Source organism: Marmota monax, unplaced genomic scaffold, assembly GCF_021218885.2.
Source record: "Marmota monax isolate L192 unplaced genomic scaffold, Marmota_monax_Labrador192_F-V1.1 WCK01_AAM20220418_F8-fsc00040, whole genome shotgun sequence".
Taxonomy (NCBI): domain Eukaryota; kingdom Metazoa; phylum Chordata; class Mammalia; order Rodentia; family Sciuridae; genus Marmota; species Marmota monax.
Window position 1 is genome coordinate 13,162,543 of NW_026692782.1, and position 19,253 is coordinate 13,181,795.

The 19,253-nt window shown below is 37.5% G+C and overlaps 1 protein-coding gene across 1 annotated transcript in view; it reads left to right on the top strand.

Annotated features, from left to right (window-relative positions):
• The window catches only part of Adam28 (ADAM metallopeptidase domain 28), an 80,633-nt gene that overhangs the window by 47,136 nt on the left and 14,244 nt on the right, over nt 1-19,253 (top strand). The window contains exons 6-14 of the mRNA XM_058580429.1: nt 78-154; nt 1,728-1,920; nt 4,637-4,708; nt 5,503-5,574; nt 8,363-8,532; nt 10,978-11,062; nt 14,099-14,229; nt 15,234-15,411; nt 16,894-16,983. Of these exons, the coding sequence (XP_058436412.1) occupies nt 78-154; nt 1,728-1,920; nt 4,637-4,708; nt 5,503-5,574; nt 8,363-8,532; nt 10,978-11,062; nt 14,099-14,229; nt 15,234-15,411; nt 16,894-16,983 (1,068 nt within the window). The remainder of the gene's footprint in view (nt 1-77; nt 155-1,727; nt 1,921-4,636; nt 4,709-5,502; nt 5,575-8,362; nt 8,533-10,977; nt 11,063-14,098; nt 14,230-15,233; nt 15,412-16,893; nt 16,984-19,253) is intronic.

Genomic DNA, 19,253 nt, shown 5'->3' on the forward strand with positions numbered 1-19,253 from the left:
TTTCAAATTCAGATTTATCAGGGAATGCAAAACCTGTGACTACTTTCCTTTACAAAACCCCTTTTCCTTTCCTCTAGGATGACTGTTACTATCAAGGACACATCCTTAATGAGCCAGATTCTGATGCGAGCATCAGCACATGTAGGGGTCTAAAGTAAGACTCTGTGAATGTTTTGGGTGAACCTGTGGTTATAGTGTGTGTGTGTGTGTGTGTGTGTGTGTAACAAATCTGAAGGTGCTCAAGTGCAATTGATTATGCCAGAGTTGGGTGTGAATCTTGAGGGCTCTAAAATTTTGAAACATGAAGGAAATACCGTTTCTTTTTATAGTGCTTTGTAAATTTCACATCTGAATTGCTTTCAGAGTTTGCTTGCTTATTTGTTTTTAAAATGTGGGTTTTGAGACTCAGTTTTAGAGTCAGAATCTCTCCACCCTCTCTACCCACTCTGAATTCCCTCCAGCTGGTTGCACACAGGACTCCAACATCCATTCCTTTCTTTCTGTCTGATAATAGCTCCCCATACCTCTGTCTACAGTAAGACATCTCTTCTGACGCTTAGACTTGATTATCTAATTTCCTCTTCCATATCTCCAGTTGGAAATCTTAAAGAATCTCAATCTCAATATGCCTTAAACAGAACTAATGATTATCTCACAAATCTGATATTTTCCCTGAGTTCTTTATCTCAGTCAATGGTATAATCAAATTACCAATTGCCCAATCCAGAATCCCAAATGCCTTTAGACTTCTTACTTGTCGACCCTGATTAATTACATCTTTTAAATATTTCCTGCTATTCACTATATCTCAGCTGCAACATTCTAGACCACCCAGCTACTGTGCTCCTTTATCCAAACCATTGCAAAAGACATGAGATGTCATCTGCCAACATCCACTCTTGATATCTTCCAGTTCTAGGTACACTTAATCCAGTCTCCTTATTATGTGCTCTTGTACCTTTTTGTCATACTAGTATCAGTTATAATTATATATTTTACTCATTTATCTCTCTCTCTCTCTCTCTCTCTCTCTCTCTCTCTCTCTCTCACACACACACACACACACACACACAGTGGTCATTTGATACACATCCATTTTTCTCAGTTGAATACAAATTCCAAGAAGGAAAATACAGTGACCAATGCCTAATAAATAATGGGCACTCATTAAATATTATTTGAAGGGATCTTAGCTCAGGCCCCTTCACTACAGGAATTGAGAAGAAATTGATAATATTGACCATGTGTTGTTCATGTTTCTTCTCTTTTGATTTTTAGTATTATCCTATTGGGTCAGTATTATATTTGCATATTATAGATGAAGAAATTGAAGCTGAATGAATTTACATAATCTTTTCATGGTATCATAGATAATAAGTGACAGACCTAGGATTTTAATGCTTTATCTATAAGACATTGACATCTTCAGAAGAACACTGGATGAGTCAGGAAATGTCCCTCTTAATGCCAGAACTGACATGGTTGGCTATATGACATCATAGTAATCCCTACTCCCTAATAGGTCTTATTTCCATATGGAGAAAATAAGTTTAGGCAATATTTAGAAACTTCTTCAACTGTAAGTTTCATTATATTTTATAGACATGAGATTAAACTGCTTTGGAATTGACTAACAATTTTGTGAGGTCCCTTTCTGGAGTTTCTACAGCCTTACTTCCCAGTGCAAGAATATCTTATTAACTATCTTGAATTCTCATGCTGTGCAGGGGCTACTTCAGCCAGGGGGACCAAAGGTACTTCATTGAACCTTTAGGCCACACAAATCAGGATGAACAGGAGCATGCACTCTTCAAGTACGACGCTGAGGAAGACAAGGTTAATGGTACCTGTGGCGCGGATGATGTGTCATGGCCACCTGGATTGCAGCAGAATGTGAGCCTGCACAGCACCAGACTGGTTGTACGCACAATTCTGCATTTTTATTGTGACTCTATAATGCATTGTGTCCTAGGTTCCAGTCTTAGCAGCACAAATGACTTAAAATTTTAGTCTTTGTTGAAATTAGTAGATTATAGAAACACTAATCATAAAACATTGTTGGGCATTCATGGTTCATTTAACAAGTACTTATGGATCCATTCTCATTATCAACAAAATTCAAGGGTTAGAAAATAGTAAAATGTAATACCTGCCTCTAGGAGCAGGCCAGTCACAGTATTCTCTAGAGCTGCAGAAAAGTGTCAAGAGCAATATTTAATGTTTTGAGATGACAGCCCGCTCCCTTCACGAATGCATGCAACTCTTCTTCATTCCTGTATTACTTCCTCGGGTGCTAGGAATAGAGAATGGAGCAAAATAGATGCAGGCTCTGCCTGCAGGAACACAGCATCTTCTTTCCTCTCTGGAGTTGAGCTTGTAGTCACAGAGAAGAAATCAACACAGTTTTGTGTTTTAAGTTGTGAAGCGGGTGTTAAAATATCTTTGTCATTTATTGCTTACATTTCCTTCAGGATCTCCTTTACATCTAATTATCTCTTCTTAATGTTCTCAGAGTCAGCACTGGGCAAATAGGTTATGAGTTAAAATTCCCAGTGAGCTCACTCTGCTGTGGGTTTATGTCATACCAGAACTATCTAAGAAGACAGAAGAACCAGTCCTGGCTGCACGTCACTGTGAATGTCACCTTTGTGGTCCTTGACAGGCTTCTTGTCCTCCTGTCTCACCAGCTTGGAAACCATGCAGGGCTGGTTTTGCTTCTTGACCCAATTCTCTCTCTGGCTCTCCTCCCACCTCGCCAGTGCTCCTCCTTCTGAGTTCCTCCCTGTTACCCCCTTCTTTGACTGACCTCTAAATATTAGAGGACCTCAGTTCCAGCTGCCTTTCTTTGCTTCATCTCATGTTCTTCCTGGGTCACCTCCTTCTGTCCTAAGCCTTCTTAAAATAAGACTTTGTGCTCATTGGTAGTAGCTGCGGTTCCAGTTTTGGCCTCTTCCCTAACCAGCAGATTGTTATAATTAACCACCTACCTGATATAGCCATTTAAATAATGAGTATCACAAACTTAATATGGTAAAGCAGAACTACTGATTTTTAAGCCCCAAACAAAACTTAAGTCTCTCGCCCTCTTCCTGTCTCAACTCTTCCTGCCTCCACTCATCACCAATCAAGGCCATATCTGGAGAGGATTTCTCTTTCCTCAGCCTGTATCTGTCAGCAAGTGCTTCCCCATACATTCCAGATCTTTACTCTCCTGCCTTTTCCCACGGCCCTCCCCCCATCATCAAACAATCACCATGGCAACAGAGGCTGACCTTCTGCTCCCACTCCTGCCTCAACAGAATCCACTCTCCAAACACTAGGCCAGATGAATTTCTTATTGTAAATCACATTGCATTCCTTATCTAGTTAAAGCTCATTGACTTCCCATTGATTCAGTGTAAAAATCAAACCACTGACCATGGGTTCCGGATCCTTGTATGATTAGGGCCCTGTTTCCCTCTCCCAACTCCTACTCTGCACTCCCCACCTATTGATGATCTTTCTCCATTGTGTTCTGAAAAGCATTAACTTATTTTTCTGTGTTTTAAACCTACCAATCAAATTTACCTTAGAGTCTTTTCACTAATATTTTTTCATTGCTGGAATGATCTTCCTTTTTATCTTTCTTTCCCTGGTTCTCATTTTATTAATATGTTTTCTTATAGGCCAGCTCTTTAAAGGAGCTTTTTCTAACCATCTATTTTGAAATAAGTATCTAATCACTCAACATCATATCAGCCACTTAGTCTAGCCCACAATGCTAATGATCATCTGATCCGTGTGTGTGTGTCTCTTGTGAGTTCCCTGAGCAGAAGAACAAGTCTATTTCCCTGTTGTATTCCTAGTTCCCGGAACACTGTCAGTGCTTACTAAGTGCTACTAAATATTTGGTTCCTGTGGAGAGTGGGAGATAAGTACAAATCTCATTACATAATACCAAAAAATCTACCTTGAGTAATTTGTTCTTGGTAATGGAAACTTAATCACCTATTAAAAGATAAGGCCTTTCAGAAAACAAGCTAATAGACTTTGATGTTTTATTGTTTATAATTTATTACTGTATCAGTCACTTTTCAATGTCACAATCCACTATAAAAAGTTTTGTGTTTTCCTTAGAAAGGAAAGAGATTCATCTCTACATGAAGAGACGAAAAGAGAGCAGGGTATATGCTATGGTGGCTCTGGGCATTGAACCATTGACAATGGCATTTGGCAACTGGTATTAACCAAGATAGGAGTAAAGGGTCAGGAGAAAAACAACAACAACCACAAAACCCAGCAAAGATGTTGGAGTCAAAGTTTGTCTATTTTATGACAAGATAGTAGGGAAAATTTACTGTTCAAAATACCCAAAGACTAGTTCCAGCCCACTTAAAATTAGTTATGTAATCATTTAAAGTATTTGGTAAAATGAAAGGATCATACTAGAATATTACAGATGTCCATTCTGTCTTGAACATTCTGAACCTTCTCTCTGTATATATATATATATATATATATATATAGATAGATAGATATAGATAAAATGGTAATATTGTTTCTCTTTGTTCCCAGTGATCACCCAACTTCTTGTAAAAATAACACTTGTCAAGTAAAAGAAAAACTTTCAGAAAAAGTAATTGTCCTTATATTTCAGAAGTTGAATGACCGGAAGCTTCAGGAACGTAAGAAATACATAGAATATTATGTGGTCCTGGATAATGGTGAGGTAATCATATTAGATGAACATACCTTTTAAAATCCTCCTTTACATTAATTTATTTGTTATGTGACAGAGTAAATTTCAGGATCAGTTTTGACAAATCATAAATATTAGTTATAGCTACAAATTACTCTGAGCCTCCAAAATTTGGTATCTGTAATCATGGTGATCTATATGGTTTCTCCTTTCAGAAACATCAGTGATGCTATATGCATAAATTAAGTTATTGGCCCTATAATGGCCCTTTCCTGCTGTCTGACAAGCTTCAGACTTAGTTTCCAGTTAAATTCTCTGTCACATCTTCTGTGAAGTAGTTAACATTTATAAATTTGAATGCCTGTGCCTCAGCGAGCAGTAACACTCGCTTGAATGGGGTCTTCAGTAAAAGGCAAATGATCGGTGATAGTCACTACTTATCTTCTTTTAGAAGAATGCATTTTCATGTAGTAGGTTTTCTAAACAAGTGTCCATGTGTTTAATATCAAAAACAAAAGTCTGAGTTAACAAAATATGAGCAAGTTACAGTGTTAGCTTCTCTTGCATTGAATTAATTTACTGCTCACATTTTTTTTTTTAACGAATGAGCTATCCCTCTGCCCAGCTGACTCTGTACCCCTCAGGAAACCATGAAAAAATTAACTGGAAATACATTTTGGAAATTCCCAAGAGCTTAGAGAAATAAGGAATCAATTCATTCCTAACATTAAGTGTTACTGACAAAGAATGTATACAGCTACCTTTCTTACCTTCCAATTATATTAACTTTTAGTAATGCCTATTTCTGTCTTGATTGTTTTTAGTTTAAGAAGTACAATGAAGATCTGGATGAAATAAGGAAGAGGGTATTTGAGATGGCCAATCACATCAACATGGTAGGATATATTTTATTAAATGGATTTTTAAACATTGTCCTAGCAGGTATCATTGGGATTTTCTATGGATGCACAAAGATCTGAGAAAGAAGATCAAGACCCGAGACTGCAGTTGCTGACTGGCTTCTGAGTCATGACTGTGACTTTTGATACTTAGTTGAACGTCAGGTCAGTATCACATGTTAGAGACGTTTCTCATCTATGTACCACACTGTTAGGTTCATGAAGCCTGTTTTTTTTTTTTTTTTTAAGGAGGGTAAAAAGGGTACGTACTTTTTGTTAGCCTGAAATCCATTAAGAAAATCAAATCCCAATGCAAAGGTGGTATAGGGAAAACAAGAAAAGCAAAAACAAAAATAGACTCGTCTCTGGCACAATAGCACCTTTTCTACACATTATCTCATTTACTCCTTAAAACAACCTAAATAAAACATTACTAAAACTTAACATATAGCCGAGGGATTATATCCTCAGAAGCACAGTAACTCCTGCAAGGTCACAGAGAAAACAATAGATAGGATTTAAGTAGACAACTTAAAGGTCTGTCATTTTAGAATCTTCTTCAGTTAAACAACTGAATAATATTCTTTAGACATAATCATATCATCCAGTTTCCAAATCTTAAAAATCATTGTACCTCCCTGTTAGTTAAATGCTATTTGTTTCTTGTTAGTTGAATAAGTAGTTGGTTGGCATCCTCAGTTTGAAATGAGGGTGGTGTCCTGCAAATGCTCTAAAGACAGACAGAGGTGAGCATGGATTCAGTAACCGAGGTCAGGCCTTATCTTCTCATGGCAAGAATCACCCCAACTCTTCTGAATGAACCCCAAGAGCCAGCCACAGTATGGAGTACCTAACTTGTGCCGGGTACTCCTCTCTGTTGCAGAAATAGAGTGGAGAACAGAATGGACAAAAGTCCCTTCATTCAAGGATCTCACCTTCTTATCAGGGGGACAAATATGAATAAGGAACTAGGATGTTGGATGGAGACAGGTGCCAAAAAGAAAAGTGAAACAGAGTGCAAATAGGGAGAGAGGGAGGGTCCATCACGGGGGGTAGAGGCGGTAAAGGAGCCCTCTCTGATAAGGGGGCATTCAAGCAGGGACCTGGAGCAGTGGGGCCCCAGGGAGAGTGTGCTAGGCAGAGGAAAGGCCCTGGGGGCAGAAGCTGGCCTGTCAGGTTTGAGGGAGGGCAGGAAGGCCATTGCGGCTGGGATGCGGTACTGTGGGGCAGGTGAGAGGACATGTCTCCCTGATCGGGTGACTAGGCCCTGAGCACCCTGTGGCCTCAGAAGGGACTTTGCATGACTCTTCATGAGTGAGGCCAGCACTGAGAGCCAGGGCTGAGGTGCGGTGTCTCAGATGTACATGGTTGAAAGATTGAATGACTGAAAATAAACTGAAGGGATGTCAAGGCAGAAGCAAGAAGGCCAGCAGGGGGATCATGACACAATTCTGGGCAACAGGTGACGGTGGCTGGGGGAAAAGACAGTGAATTTGATGAGAGAGCTGAATTCTTGAATAGGGGAAAGACTGGGATCCTGATTCAGAAACAAAGGGATACCTTTAATATGTCTAAGTGGAAATGCTGATAGGTAGACTTTATAAGATCCAAGTTCAGAGACAAAGTCTAGGTGGAGTTCTATCTTCAAATATATAGATTCCGGAAGGATTATAATTTGGTTGAAATTATTTTTTGGCTTCTCTTTTAATAACTGAATTCTTTGATGGTTTTTTGGCTTTCCAAATAACTTTATGAAGAAAACAAAACAAAACTTTGTTCCAATCTCCCAGCAGATGTTGCCATGAGAAGTTCTGTCACTGAGAATGTTTAGAAACTATAGTAACAAATTAGGCTTTATATTTAGAGTAAGCATATTGTCTGGGAAACTTAACTCATGACTTCTGTAGTTTATCTCATCTACATTGTGGATGATTTGATTTAGTCCAGGCCTAAGAAGTTCAGGATGACTGTCATAGTCTGTTCAAGCTAGTATCACAAAATGCCACAGACTGGGTAGCTCATAAGCTAATTTCTCACACTTCTGCAGTCTGGGAAGTTCAAAATTGAGGTGCCTGCAGCATTGGTAACTGGCAAGGCCTACTTTCAGGCTCATAGATGGTGCTTTCTTGCTATGTCCACAGCTGGTAGGAGAAGCAAGACAGCTCCCTGAGGCTCATTTTGCAAGGACCCTAAGCCCAATCTAGAGGCAGCCACTTTCACAGCCTACTTACATCCCACAGGCCCTGCAGTCACTTTGGAAAACAAGACTTCCATGTGTGAATCTGGGGGTGGCAAAGAGGGGCACAAACATTCAGACCACAGCAATCACTTATCATGGATGTAGGACTTTTTTTTGTAATATGTTGCTTCATTAATGCTCAAACCAGGGTTGATCCAATGTGGCCAACTGTTAAATATTATCACTATAAGAATATTGAAAAACATAGGAATAAATATACTTAAGTGAAGCCATAGTGATAAGCTGTTAACATAACATTGTCGCATTTCTTTTGGTCACAGCAAAAAAGTTTGTGTCCGCAGAGCCTTTGCTCTACAAAAAGGAGTCTATAGACTCCAAATAACTAAGGTCATCTGTATTTCTTTTTGAATGGTAATTTTTGCATTTGCAAAAAGACATGGTAATTTGTGTTTCACTAATATGTTTGGAAAAAGGTTTTTACAGTGCTGTTATGAATGTTTTACAAAATAAAGTTCCTTGGAGGTATCAAAATAAGATAATATCTGATGATAATTCATTGCTTTGCCATTTATTGTCTTTGCTCAGCTTTATAAAAAACTCAATGCTTATGTGGCATTAGTTGGGATAGAAATCTGGACGGACGAGGATAAGATAGTGATAACCCCAAATGCTTCCTCCACCTTGGAAAACTTTTCTAAATGGAGGGGGAGAAGCCTGCTCAGCAGAAAGCACCATGATGTTGCGCAGTTGATCACGTATGTATGGATTTTCCTCTTTGCACTCCATGTGGTATTTAACGTTAAAGCTTTTCACAGCCTCACAAAGCAAGGGGCATCTCAGGGTAGAGATAAGAGGAGGGGTTGACACAATGGTAATTAAAATTTTAAAAATCAATCATTGTATTCAGTATTGAATATATTTTATTTTTGATTCAAGCATTTTTTTAAAAAAAAAGAGGTCAAAAATTTGGCAATAATCCATAAGTTAGTTTTTATTGGGTTTATAAAAGCAAAGAACCAGTTTAGATAACAAAAAGGATTTAGACTCAATGTTTTAAAAGAACTGATTAGCTTTAGTCTTTACTTCAAAGAACTTATAGAATCAAAGGAAAATTGAGTGTTTTATTCTACCTCCACACTTCCAGTATCCTGCTGAAATGATCAGCTAAAAACAATAGAGATTATAAATCTAATGGCTATAAATTGCATAAGACCTGAGCATATCCTTTTAAAGAAATCAAGAAAATGTTGTTGGATAACTAAAGAGTTTTTAGTGGAATCAGACAAAAGGAAGCAGCAATGATTGACTTGACATTACTGGAGAGCCCACTACCTAAGAAAACAGTGAATGTCATGTGAAATTAGTGGACTACATCCTGTCGGAATCAATTAAGCTTTCTGTGCTGGTCAATTGTTACTGCATAACAAAACAAAACTCCTGAGCTTAAAATAAGCCTTCTTAACTTATGTGTTGGATGCCTGGGTTGGTTCATGTGACTAACTTAGACTTCCTCCAGTATGACCATCTCAGGATAGCTCACCTCTACCAAGGTGACTAGCTTCCCCCACAGTGGGCACTCCAAGAAGCTCAGGAGGAACCATCAAGGCTTCTTATGGCCCAGCCTCAAAAATCACACAAGTATCACTGCTGGTGTGTTCTCTTGATCAAGAATATATGGTAGAACCAACCCAGATTCAGGGAAAGGCAGTGCCCAGACTGTGAGCCCTGCGTGGCTGGCTCAGTGGACAGTCGTATTTGGAGAATAGCTGACACTTCTTTAATCTAGACAGGTGAGCTCTAGACTCAAGGACAAGCCTAGGGACAGAGCCCACTCTTTGTAGAAAGGATTAGTGATCTCCAAGTTCTTGAGGATAGTAAATAAAAGGGACTTGGACTCTTATCAGACCCATTACAGAGCAAAATTCCCATGTAGAGTATATTCCCATGTAGAGTAATAGAGTAGAATGATAGAAAATCATTGACAAAATGATCAATGTGGGTAAAGAAATGGCAATCCAATGTTGAGAGAGATTTCTTGAAGAGAGAATAAATAAGATACAAGCACTGATTAAAGACAGAATGAAGAATCTATCTACCCTTCCATTTATAAATGGAAAGCTTTATAATTTGCCAGACACATTAATAAAAGACACCTGTACCTAAGTGTAACCAGGTAAGGATATGAGAGGCCAAATATATTCCACACGGAGGAAAGAAACCAAAAAAGAAATAACTCCAGAACTAGGGAAGGAGTTATTTTTTAAAGTGTAGTTGTGGTGGAATTGAAGCCAGACAAATGTAGAATTAGTCATAATTAACTACAATATAAATTTAAAAGAGAATATAAATGTCCAAAGTCTTTAAAATACATATACCACAAGATATATTTTCAAAATGAAAAATATCTGAAATCAGATTGAATATGGGATAAAACCTTCAGGGAAGGAACAGTGAAGGAAGAGTTAAAGTTATTTTGCGTGACAGAATCAGTACTCTCCATTCTTGATGTTTTGTGGAAAAATAGAGGTTCCATCCATTTTTCGTGTAAATGCATAATCTAGGGGGATTGATATTTGAAAATTTTCTAGGGATAGACAAAGACCAGAGCCTGTACAGACTGCAAAAGAATATAAACAAAAGAATAAGCATGTTATCTTTACTAATGAATTGGAAAAATTAAAAGAACCGCCCCCAAATTTAAATTACTAAAGATCAAATGGCTCATCCTTGTAAATAAGTGTGATTGGTCCAAACCTCTTTTTAGTGGGACTGATATTTCAATAGCATAAATAGCTAAAGCAGTGCCAAAGGAAAACTAAAGTAACTGGTTCTAAAAATATATGAGAAAAATGTAAACTAAGACAAAGTTTTGTGGCAATGCAATACCAAAATCAGATATATAGAGAAAAACATTTTTGGGGGATCAAAAGAAAGATGGACAAAGGATAAATTTCAAAATGAAAAGTATAAGAATAAGAACTTGCATATAAAATATTAAAGGTGATTACATTCTAGTGCTTGGATTTCAGGTGATATGAAAGACACTAGAGAAAAAACACCTCATGCAATTTTAAAAGCTGAAGGAAAAATAGTTCACATTATGAATTTTTCTGCTAGCTATTTAAAGTTCTAGATGAACTGTCTATAGAAAATATCACTTAGGATTGTAATTTTCATGTCCATCAATTCCTTCCTTGTAGCTCAACAGAGTTGTCTGGAGCCATGGTGGGCCTTGCCTTCATGTCCTCAACCTGCTCTCCATATCATTCTGTTGGCATCATTCAGGTGTGTTTCAAGATGAGCTCATGGTCCTACGATTTGCATTTGCCAAATGCCTCTTCCCTCTGAAACTATGAGGGAAATCACTATCATTAGTCTCCCTTAGACTCACGTGGTAAATAACTTCAGGTGAATTGTAAATGGCGAGCCAACCTTGAATTCCATGATAAATCAACTTGTCATAATCTTTAACTTTGATTCAAAATGCTGATCTATCCTCAGGGTTGTTGCAGCCATATTCATGAGGGATGGTGATGTGCAGTTTTCTTCTTATAATTTGTGTATATATTTCTTCTTTCTTCTTGTTCTGTGTTATCATGGTAAAGTTAGTCACATAGAATGATTTGGAATATGTTCTCAACGCCTAGATTCTCTGGAATTTCAAATTAGAGCTGCGATCATTCCTTTCAAAATGTTGATACTATTCAACAGTAAGATTATGTGGCTAAGACAGTTTTGACTAGAAATTGACTGTCTTCAAAAGACTCTTAAGACTATTCAGTCTTTCTTTACTTGAGCAAGCCTTGGTAGTTTTGTCTTTAAGGAAAGCTGTTCATTTTTTTTTTCAGTTGGCAAAGAATTATTCATAATATCCCTTATTGTCTTTTCGACATAGAATTTAAAAGTAATGTCCCTCTCTTATTTATGATATTAACATCGTGTTGTCTGTTTTTTGTGGCCAGTCTGGGTAGGATTTTATCACTCAAATGAGCAACTTTTGGTTTCATTGATGCTATGATTTTGCTGCTGTTGACTTCGTTGATTTCTGTTGCCTTGGACAGACATTCCCTTCCTTCTGATTTCCCTGCATTTAGTTTGCTCTTTAATGCAATAAGTCCCTCACTCTCTACTGCTTTAATTGCCTACAAAATATTTTTTATTTTGGAGGGAGGCTCTTCTTTGACTCATATTACAAAAGAGCTATAATAATTTCCACTAATGATTGTTTTTTTTGGTTCCAAGGATTTAATTCAGAGGTGCTTAGCCACTGAGCCACATCCCCAGCCCCTTTTAATTTTGAAACTGTGTCTCACTGTGTTGCTTAGGACCTTATTAAGTTGCTGAGGCTGACTTTGAACTTGTGATCCTCCTGCCTCAGGCTCCCAAGCTGCTGGGATTATAGGGGTGCACCACCATGCCTGACCCACAGTTGATTTTTTAATGGACTAAAACACACTTTGCAGAATTTCAATGTTTTCAATTTTTTGAGGTTTGTTCTTAGCCAATGCTCTCTATAAACTTGTTATTCTGCTGTTGCTGCATAGAGTGCTCTATATTTGTCAATAATGACAAGTTAATTCTTAATATCCTAATGAAGAGAGAGGGTATTAAAGTACCTAAGAATAATTACAGATTTTTCTATGTCTTCTTTAAACTTTTTAAGTTTTTTGTTTCATGAATTATAAAGCTTTATTAGGTATATACATAAGTATAGTTTTCATGTTTTCTTAAAGAATTGACCTCACATCATCATGTCATCATCCTAAAATATACATCCCTAAAATATTTCTTGTTCTGGCATTGACTTTGCCTGATATCAGTGTAACTACTATTGGGCAGCTCAAGTTTGCATGACAAATCCTTTTCCTTACTTGTATATTTAGCCTACATTTTTCTTTATACTTAGGAAAGGTTTCTAGTGGACAGTATGTAATTGAATTTTGTCTTTTAACTAACATGAAAATGCTTTGTTTAGCATATTGAGAATATATATATATATATATATATATATATATATATATATATATATATATATATATATTCTTGGGTTAGAATCTTTCATCTTGCTAGCTGTTTTCTATTCCACCTAGTCTTTGGTTTATTTCAATTTTTATTGCCATCTTTAAGATTGAGTATTTTCAATAATAATTTTATTTATCTCCATCTTAAGCTTTTTGTTGACAAGTTTATTTGTTTTAATGTTTGCCTGAGACTTATCATACATCTATGTTTTTCAGTTTACCATTTTATAATTTGTGTATATATTTCTTCTTCTTTTTTTCTTGTTCTGTGTTATCATAGTAAAGTTAGTCACATAGAATGATTTGTAATATGTTTTCAATGCCTTGATTCTCTGGCATTCAGAATAGAATTGGAAGAAAGATGGTTATATGTAGTGATGGGCATTTAGTACCAAAGGGATTTGTGCGTGTGTGTGTGTGTGTGTGAGAGAGAGAGAGAGAGAGAGAGAGAGAGAGAGAGAGAGAGAAGGCTGATAATGTTACACTGCTTCGTATGTAGTTTCAGAACTTTTAAGAGAATACCTTTAATTCTCCCTCCCATCCACTGCACTATTGCTGCCGTATTTAAGTCAGCCATGATTCACATGTATTGCTGCTAGCATTGCTATAAAGAGTCGTTTGTCATTGCAACTTGAATTAAGAAGAGTTGGCTTTATGTTTACTGCCATCCCATCACATTCCCAGCACTCTTTAGTTTTCTTGTAAACAATCGACTTTTTATCCAATATTATATATATATTTTTCCTTCCAGGGGATCTTGAAAATAAAAGTTTCTTTAATCCAGTGAGTTCTTTCAGTTTGTTTGTCTGAGAAAGACTTTATCTTGCTTTCATTTTAAATATATTTTCAGACTCATTGGGTTCCTGTAACCCCAACTTACTGGTGGGTTTAAGGGGAGGACTAGTTGTTTATGTGCTTTGCCTGGTTGGTGGAAGAATAACAATATCCCAGCTCTCTACATCCCAGGTGGAAATGGGACAAAATACTTTGAGTGACTATCTATGAATCTGGGTTTGTGATGGGTTTCATGGGATGAAAAGAAGTAAAATACACATTGTCTGCCCTGAAAGAGCTTGCCATAAAATTGGAAGAGAGATTGGCCCAGTTATATGTAGTGATGGGCACTTAGTATCAAAGAGATTTGTGTGTGTATGTGTTGGGGGTGTGTGTAAGAGAGAGAGAAGCTGGAATGAATCTCTTTGTTCCACTAGACAACAGGAAGAGTTTTAATGAGAAACACATCCTTCAATTTATAATTCCTTTTGGAAATGAGATTCCATTCCCCCATTCTTATCCTTAGGACCACAGTAGCAATCTTCATAGAGTTGCGGGGACAATGGCCCATGAAATGGGCCACAACCTTGGGATGATTCATGACTCCTATGAATGCAAGTGCCCCTCCACAGTGTGCGTGATGGAGCAAAGAGTAAGGTGAGCCTCTGGGGGCGAGCCGTTTGTTCCTGAGTTTGACCCTGGCTGAGCTGCCCTACCCTTTAGGTCTTCAGCAATGTATTCAGATTTTTGAATTTAATAACTGCAGTACTCATGGGTATATCTGTGCCAAACTACCTTACCCTTCATCTATAAATGATGTTTTTGTCAACTAAAATGTAGTTTCAGTAAATTATCTTTCTGCTCTTGGGGCATCTCATCATTTTATCCTGATGTGCACAAATGTAGCTGCAGAAAGTTATTAGCATTTATCAAAATTCCCATGAATTCAGAATGGTTGGTGGTATGGAAAAGGTTCCTAAAGAAAAGTCTAGTTAAACAAGAAGCTTCTCACTCTGGACAATGAAGATAGTCTGTGACGAGATGACATATTCCTGTCTGGCCTTGGGCAACACTTCAGCCAGTCTCATCTTTTAAGCTGTCTCAGACTCTTTTAGGCATTCATGTCCTCTTTTTTCATCCCCCAGCTCACTCAAGCCAGGGTTATTTCCCCATGCCCCTTCACAAAATAGGGCGTGACTGCATGCCAGTTATGTAGTTTGATAGGTGCCATAGATATTAATGTATTTTTAAGCCTCATCTTTATTTGTGGGATGAAGAGATTGTTAGTTGAAATTTATTTGAAAGAAAGTGAATCCTTAGACATGTACATAAATAAGATTTTGCTACCTTTAGGATTTTTGCAACACTGAATGATCTAAGGCTAAATGAGACTATCTGGGTAAGGCAGACATGTTTTTATTGAAAATGGCCAGCGCTAAGCTTTGAGATGTGGCCATATGTTCTTACTAAGCTGGGGTGTTTATGTCCACTATGGTGGGTTAATTCAGGCATGCAAATGACTTCATGATTTAGCAATTGATCAGAGGATTGGATTTGATCTTTAGGGGAGGGTTGTAGATATAATCGTACCCAATATCAGACTTGGCACCCCATATGCTAAGCATGATTGTATTCCATTTTCTCTTTTTCTACCTTCACAGCTTCTATATACCCACGGACTTCAGTTCCTGCAGCCGTGTCAACTACTACAAGTTCCTTGAAGAGAAATCACCAAATTGCCTCTTTAATACCCCATTTCCTGCAGATATTATATCTACCCCCATCTGTGGGAACCATTTGATAGAAGTGGGAGAGGACTGCGATTGTGGGACCCCTGAGGTACTACCAAGCCCTTTCTAAAAGGTTCTAGTTTGTTTATCATTGCTAAGAAGAAAAAGTATCATAGAACACGTGGCATGCTGTAAATCTGTTTGGGGTATGGTCACTGGTGGGGATCTGTCAGGCCGGTCTTCCTGACAAGGAGCTGGCATGGCTTAGTAGACCTTGCTAATTTCCCTCTCAGTGCTCCTGCCATCCCTCACCAACTTAGGCTCTGTGTCCCCATCCCTCTCTGTATGGCTGAAATATTTCAAGTTTCTCATGTGGCTGTGACTCATTGTGACTCACTTAAGATGTGGCACTGTGACAATGCTGAGAAAGTGAGTAGCTGGCTTGCTCCATGTCAAGAGCTGGTCAGTGAAGAAACCAGGGTCTGAATTTGGGGGTATTGTTTCTGGAGCCAAAGCACCAGTTACATCCTGTCCTGCTTCACGACTGAGATGCTGCCATCAGGGGACCTCCCGATCTCACCCTATTCACAAGGCAGCCATGTTTCTGAATGGGGTCTTTTCCCCCATCTTACTAACCCTGATAGAAGTAGTGCATCAACCCTCAGGGTTTGGCTGTGCGCTAGCTCACTAATAAAGTTCCACATTTGTTCCGTCCATGAGCAACTAAAAGATGTTCATATTTCAAATAAGGGCTATAAGGGCTCTAGTTTTAATTTTAAAATATTATAACTATACAAGTATCCCTGTTGTCTAGGAATCCAGACAACTGCAAGGGACATTGCCCAAGGCAGGAGTTTCTCCAGGGCCTGGGGCAGGCAGGCTTCTAATTTCTTGGAACAAGGCAGGGAGAGTGAGACAAAGCCTGTGTCTTATAGAGTAGAGTTAAAAATCAGAGTTGGATAAAGAACTTTAGAGATAGCTTTTTAGTTCATATTCTAGACACCACATTGACTGCTGGATAGGTACACAACTGACAAGTTGCAGTAATTATTTCTACAACTATTTAGATACATTTTATTATTTAAAAAACCTATCCTAACTATACTTTTATTTCTTTGTTTTTCTTTATATTTTACCAAGAAGACTAGCTCTTCCTTTTTTTTTTTTTTTTTTTTTGGCAGGGGATGGGGAGTAGTATTGATATGGAAGAAATGGAAGATTAGGGGAAAGTTATTTAAGTTTAAATTTAAAAAAAATAATAGAAAAGACATTTAAGTTATAAAAAACAGATGTAAGTAGAATTCAGATAAATACAAACCACCATTTACTCCAGAATCTATTTTTCTAATGTTTGGTTTTGGTTAGGGCTGGCACTATGGCTCAGTGGTGGTAGAATACTCTTCTAGCCATGTAAGGCCCCAAGTTTGAGACCAACACCCCCCCCCCAAAAAAAAAAACAACTTTTGTTTTATCTTTACTTTTTTTTTTTAAAGAGTATTTTTAAAATACTGTCTCTCTGATAAATAAATTATATGACTTGTGTTGAAATGGGACCGAAAAGTAATTTTCATTTGTTTCTGTTCTGTCTTAGGAATGCACCAACATTTGCTGTGATGCTGAAACATGTAAAACCAAAGCAGGGTTTCAATGTGCGACAGGAGAATGCTGTGAAAAGTGCCAAGTAAGATTAACTGGCTCTTTCTATATGAACATCTCAGTGATTCTGTTAAGTGAAACAAGCAAAACACTGGTTTCCTTTCTGTAAAATTTACCAAGTATCACATTTCTAAGTCATCCCTCAATGATTTGCATGGAAGGAAATAATTTTCCAACAATGCAAGGAAAGTGATATTATCTCATTTTGCTTTGGAAGCAAAATGGAGACTCCCCAGAACAGAAAATGTGAAATATAAAATGGCCACTAGGAACTGGGTCAACTGGAAAATCTTGAAGTAATTATCATTGTCAAGTGAAAAAGCAAGGCACAGAAAGAAAAATATCACCTGATCTCATCCCCACATGGAATCTGAACGAGGTCAAATATAGACACAGAGAGTAGAGCAGTGGTTACCAGGAGAAGGGAGAGGGGAGATCTGGGGAGAGGCTAGGTAAAAGGTACACAGTTTCAATTACGTAGTATGAATGAAGCTAAAGATCTAATGAGTATCACAATCACTGTAGATAATAACATTACAGAATTTTGCTAAGAGATTCCATGTGTTCTCACCGTGTGCACATGTTAACTATGTAGTAATTATTTCACCCAGTGTACATACTTCAAAACATGCTGTGTACCCTAAACATTATTTTACAATTAAAAATAAATTCAAAAATAAGTAATATGGTCACTAGCTAGTGGGCAAATCCCAAACATGACCTACTACAATGCCACACTAGTTATTCCCATCCTTGCTTTATCTCGCGATGTTTGGTTAAAGAGTTTTTTAAAATTTGAATAGTGTAGCAGTGCTCCTATCTTCAATGTTTGAAGCTACTTCAGGATGAAAGTCTTAGAAATAAGACATGTTATTTTTATCTGTGGGGCTTTTTGACTTTTCTTTTAAGGTGGAGTTTGTAGTTTACATACTGCATATAACTCCATATTGTGATCATTTCTCTGTATATTTTTCTTCTTGGTTAGATTGGTTCCTAAGGGCAAGAAAACTGATTCTCTTCCACCTAGTGTAGATTTTCATACATTTTAAAGGCACAAGAACTTTTCACAGAATTAATTTTCAGATAACATACCAGGTTATAGAAAGTGTTTGCTATATTTCTTTGTTATTGTCAGAGGGAGAGTACAATTGAAAGAGATCAAAAAGAAGTGAATTTGAGAACTTAGTATTCAACAAATGTTTATTAAATGCTATTTGTTAGAGATAAGATTTTTAAAAAATCAGTTTTCTTCTCAAGGAACTTGTTATTTATTCCCTTTGGGAAATCATATACACACATGAACCAGATGAAAAAATAATGCATGATTAGATAGATGCCCATATTGATACTATGACACTTTTTATGCATATTTTCAGTTACCTTGTAAAGTAGATGTTGAAGAAATGGATCTTCAGTGAGATTAAATCCATTTTCTTATGTTAAGCATCTAGAAATAGGCAGAGAAAAGATTCAAAACCTTATCATCATCTAAATTCAAATTCAGTGCCCTTGCCCACCCTGTGTAGAAAACAAGAATAGCAATTTGTACTGAAGAGGTCAGGTAGTCCATCATGAGGAAGAGGGCTTTCAACTTGTCTGGAAAGAAAAACAAAGTATTGATTTTAGATTTAGATGTATACAAGAAGGGAAAGAATCTACATACGGGGGCAAATTAAGAGCAAACAGGGCACAAGCATCCTTGTACTGCAGCTAAGAAAGCTAGTCCGCCTGGGGCAGCTGGGCTTGACTGTGAAGGATCGCCCATTCTCTGAGAAGTGGGTTTGATCTGGTAACTGGTGTAAGGATGGCCGAGGTTGTTGAGTGCAAAGAGAATGTGCCCAAGCACATACCAGGGAGAAAACCTGCTCCCCCAGATGCACATGAAGGGCAGAAGTAGTTTTGCATAGCTTTCTCTGAGGAAGTAAGAGCAAGATTTGCAGTATTAGATTGCAACAGAGTTAAGACATCAAGTAAACTTTCGGTTATTTTTTTTCTTCATGATGAATCGTTTCTGAGAAAGAAGGGAATTGAAAAGAAAGATCTGAACCTTATAATAAAAGGAATTAAGACTAAGGAAACCTGATGCCTGGGAAAGTCTCAGGTCATGCTGATCTGCTGCTTGTAAAACTATCTTCCTCAATACAAATGATTCAATAAACCTCTGAAGCTACAGATTTAAGTTTTGAAAATCTCCACGTACATGCATCAAACAAAGAAAGAAATAACTTCCTTCTCTGCGTCTGAGATGTTGCTTGATTTTTCTTGTGGACTTTTCTCCTCTATGATTCTTTAGGG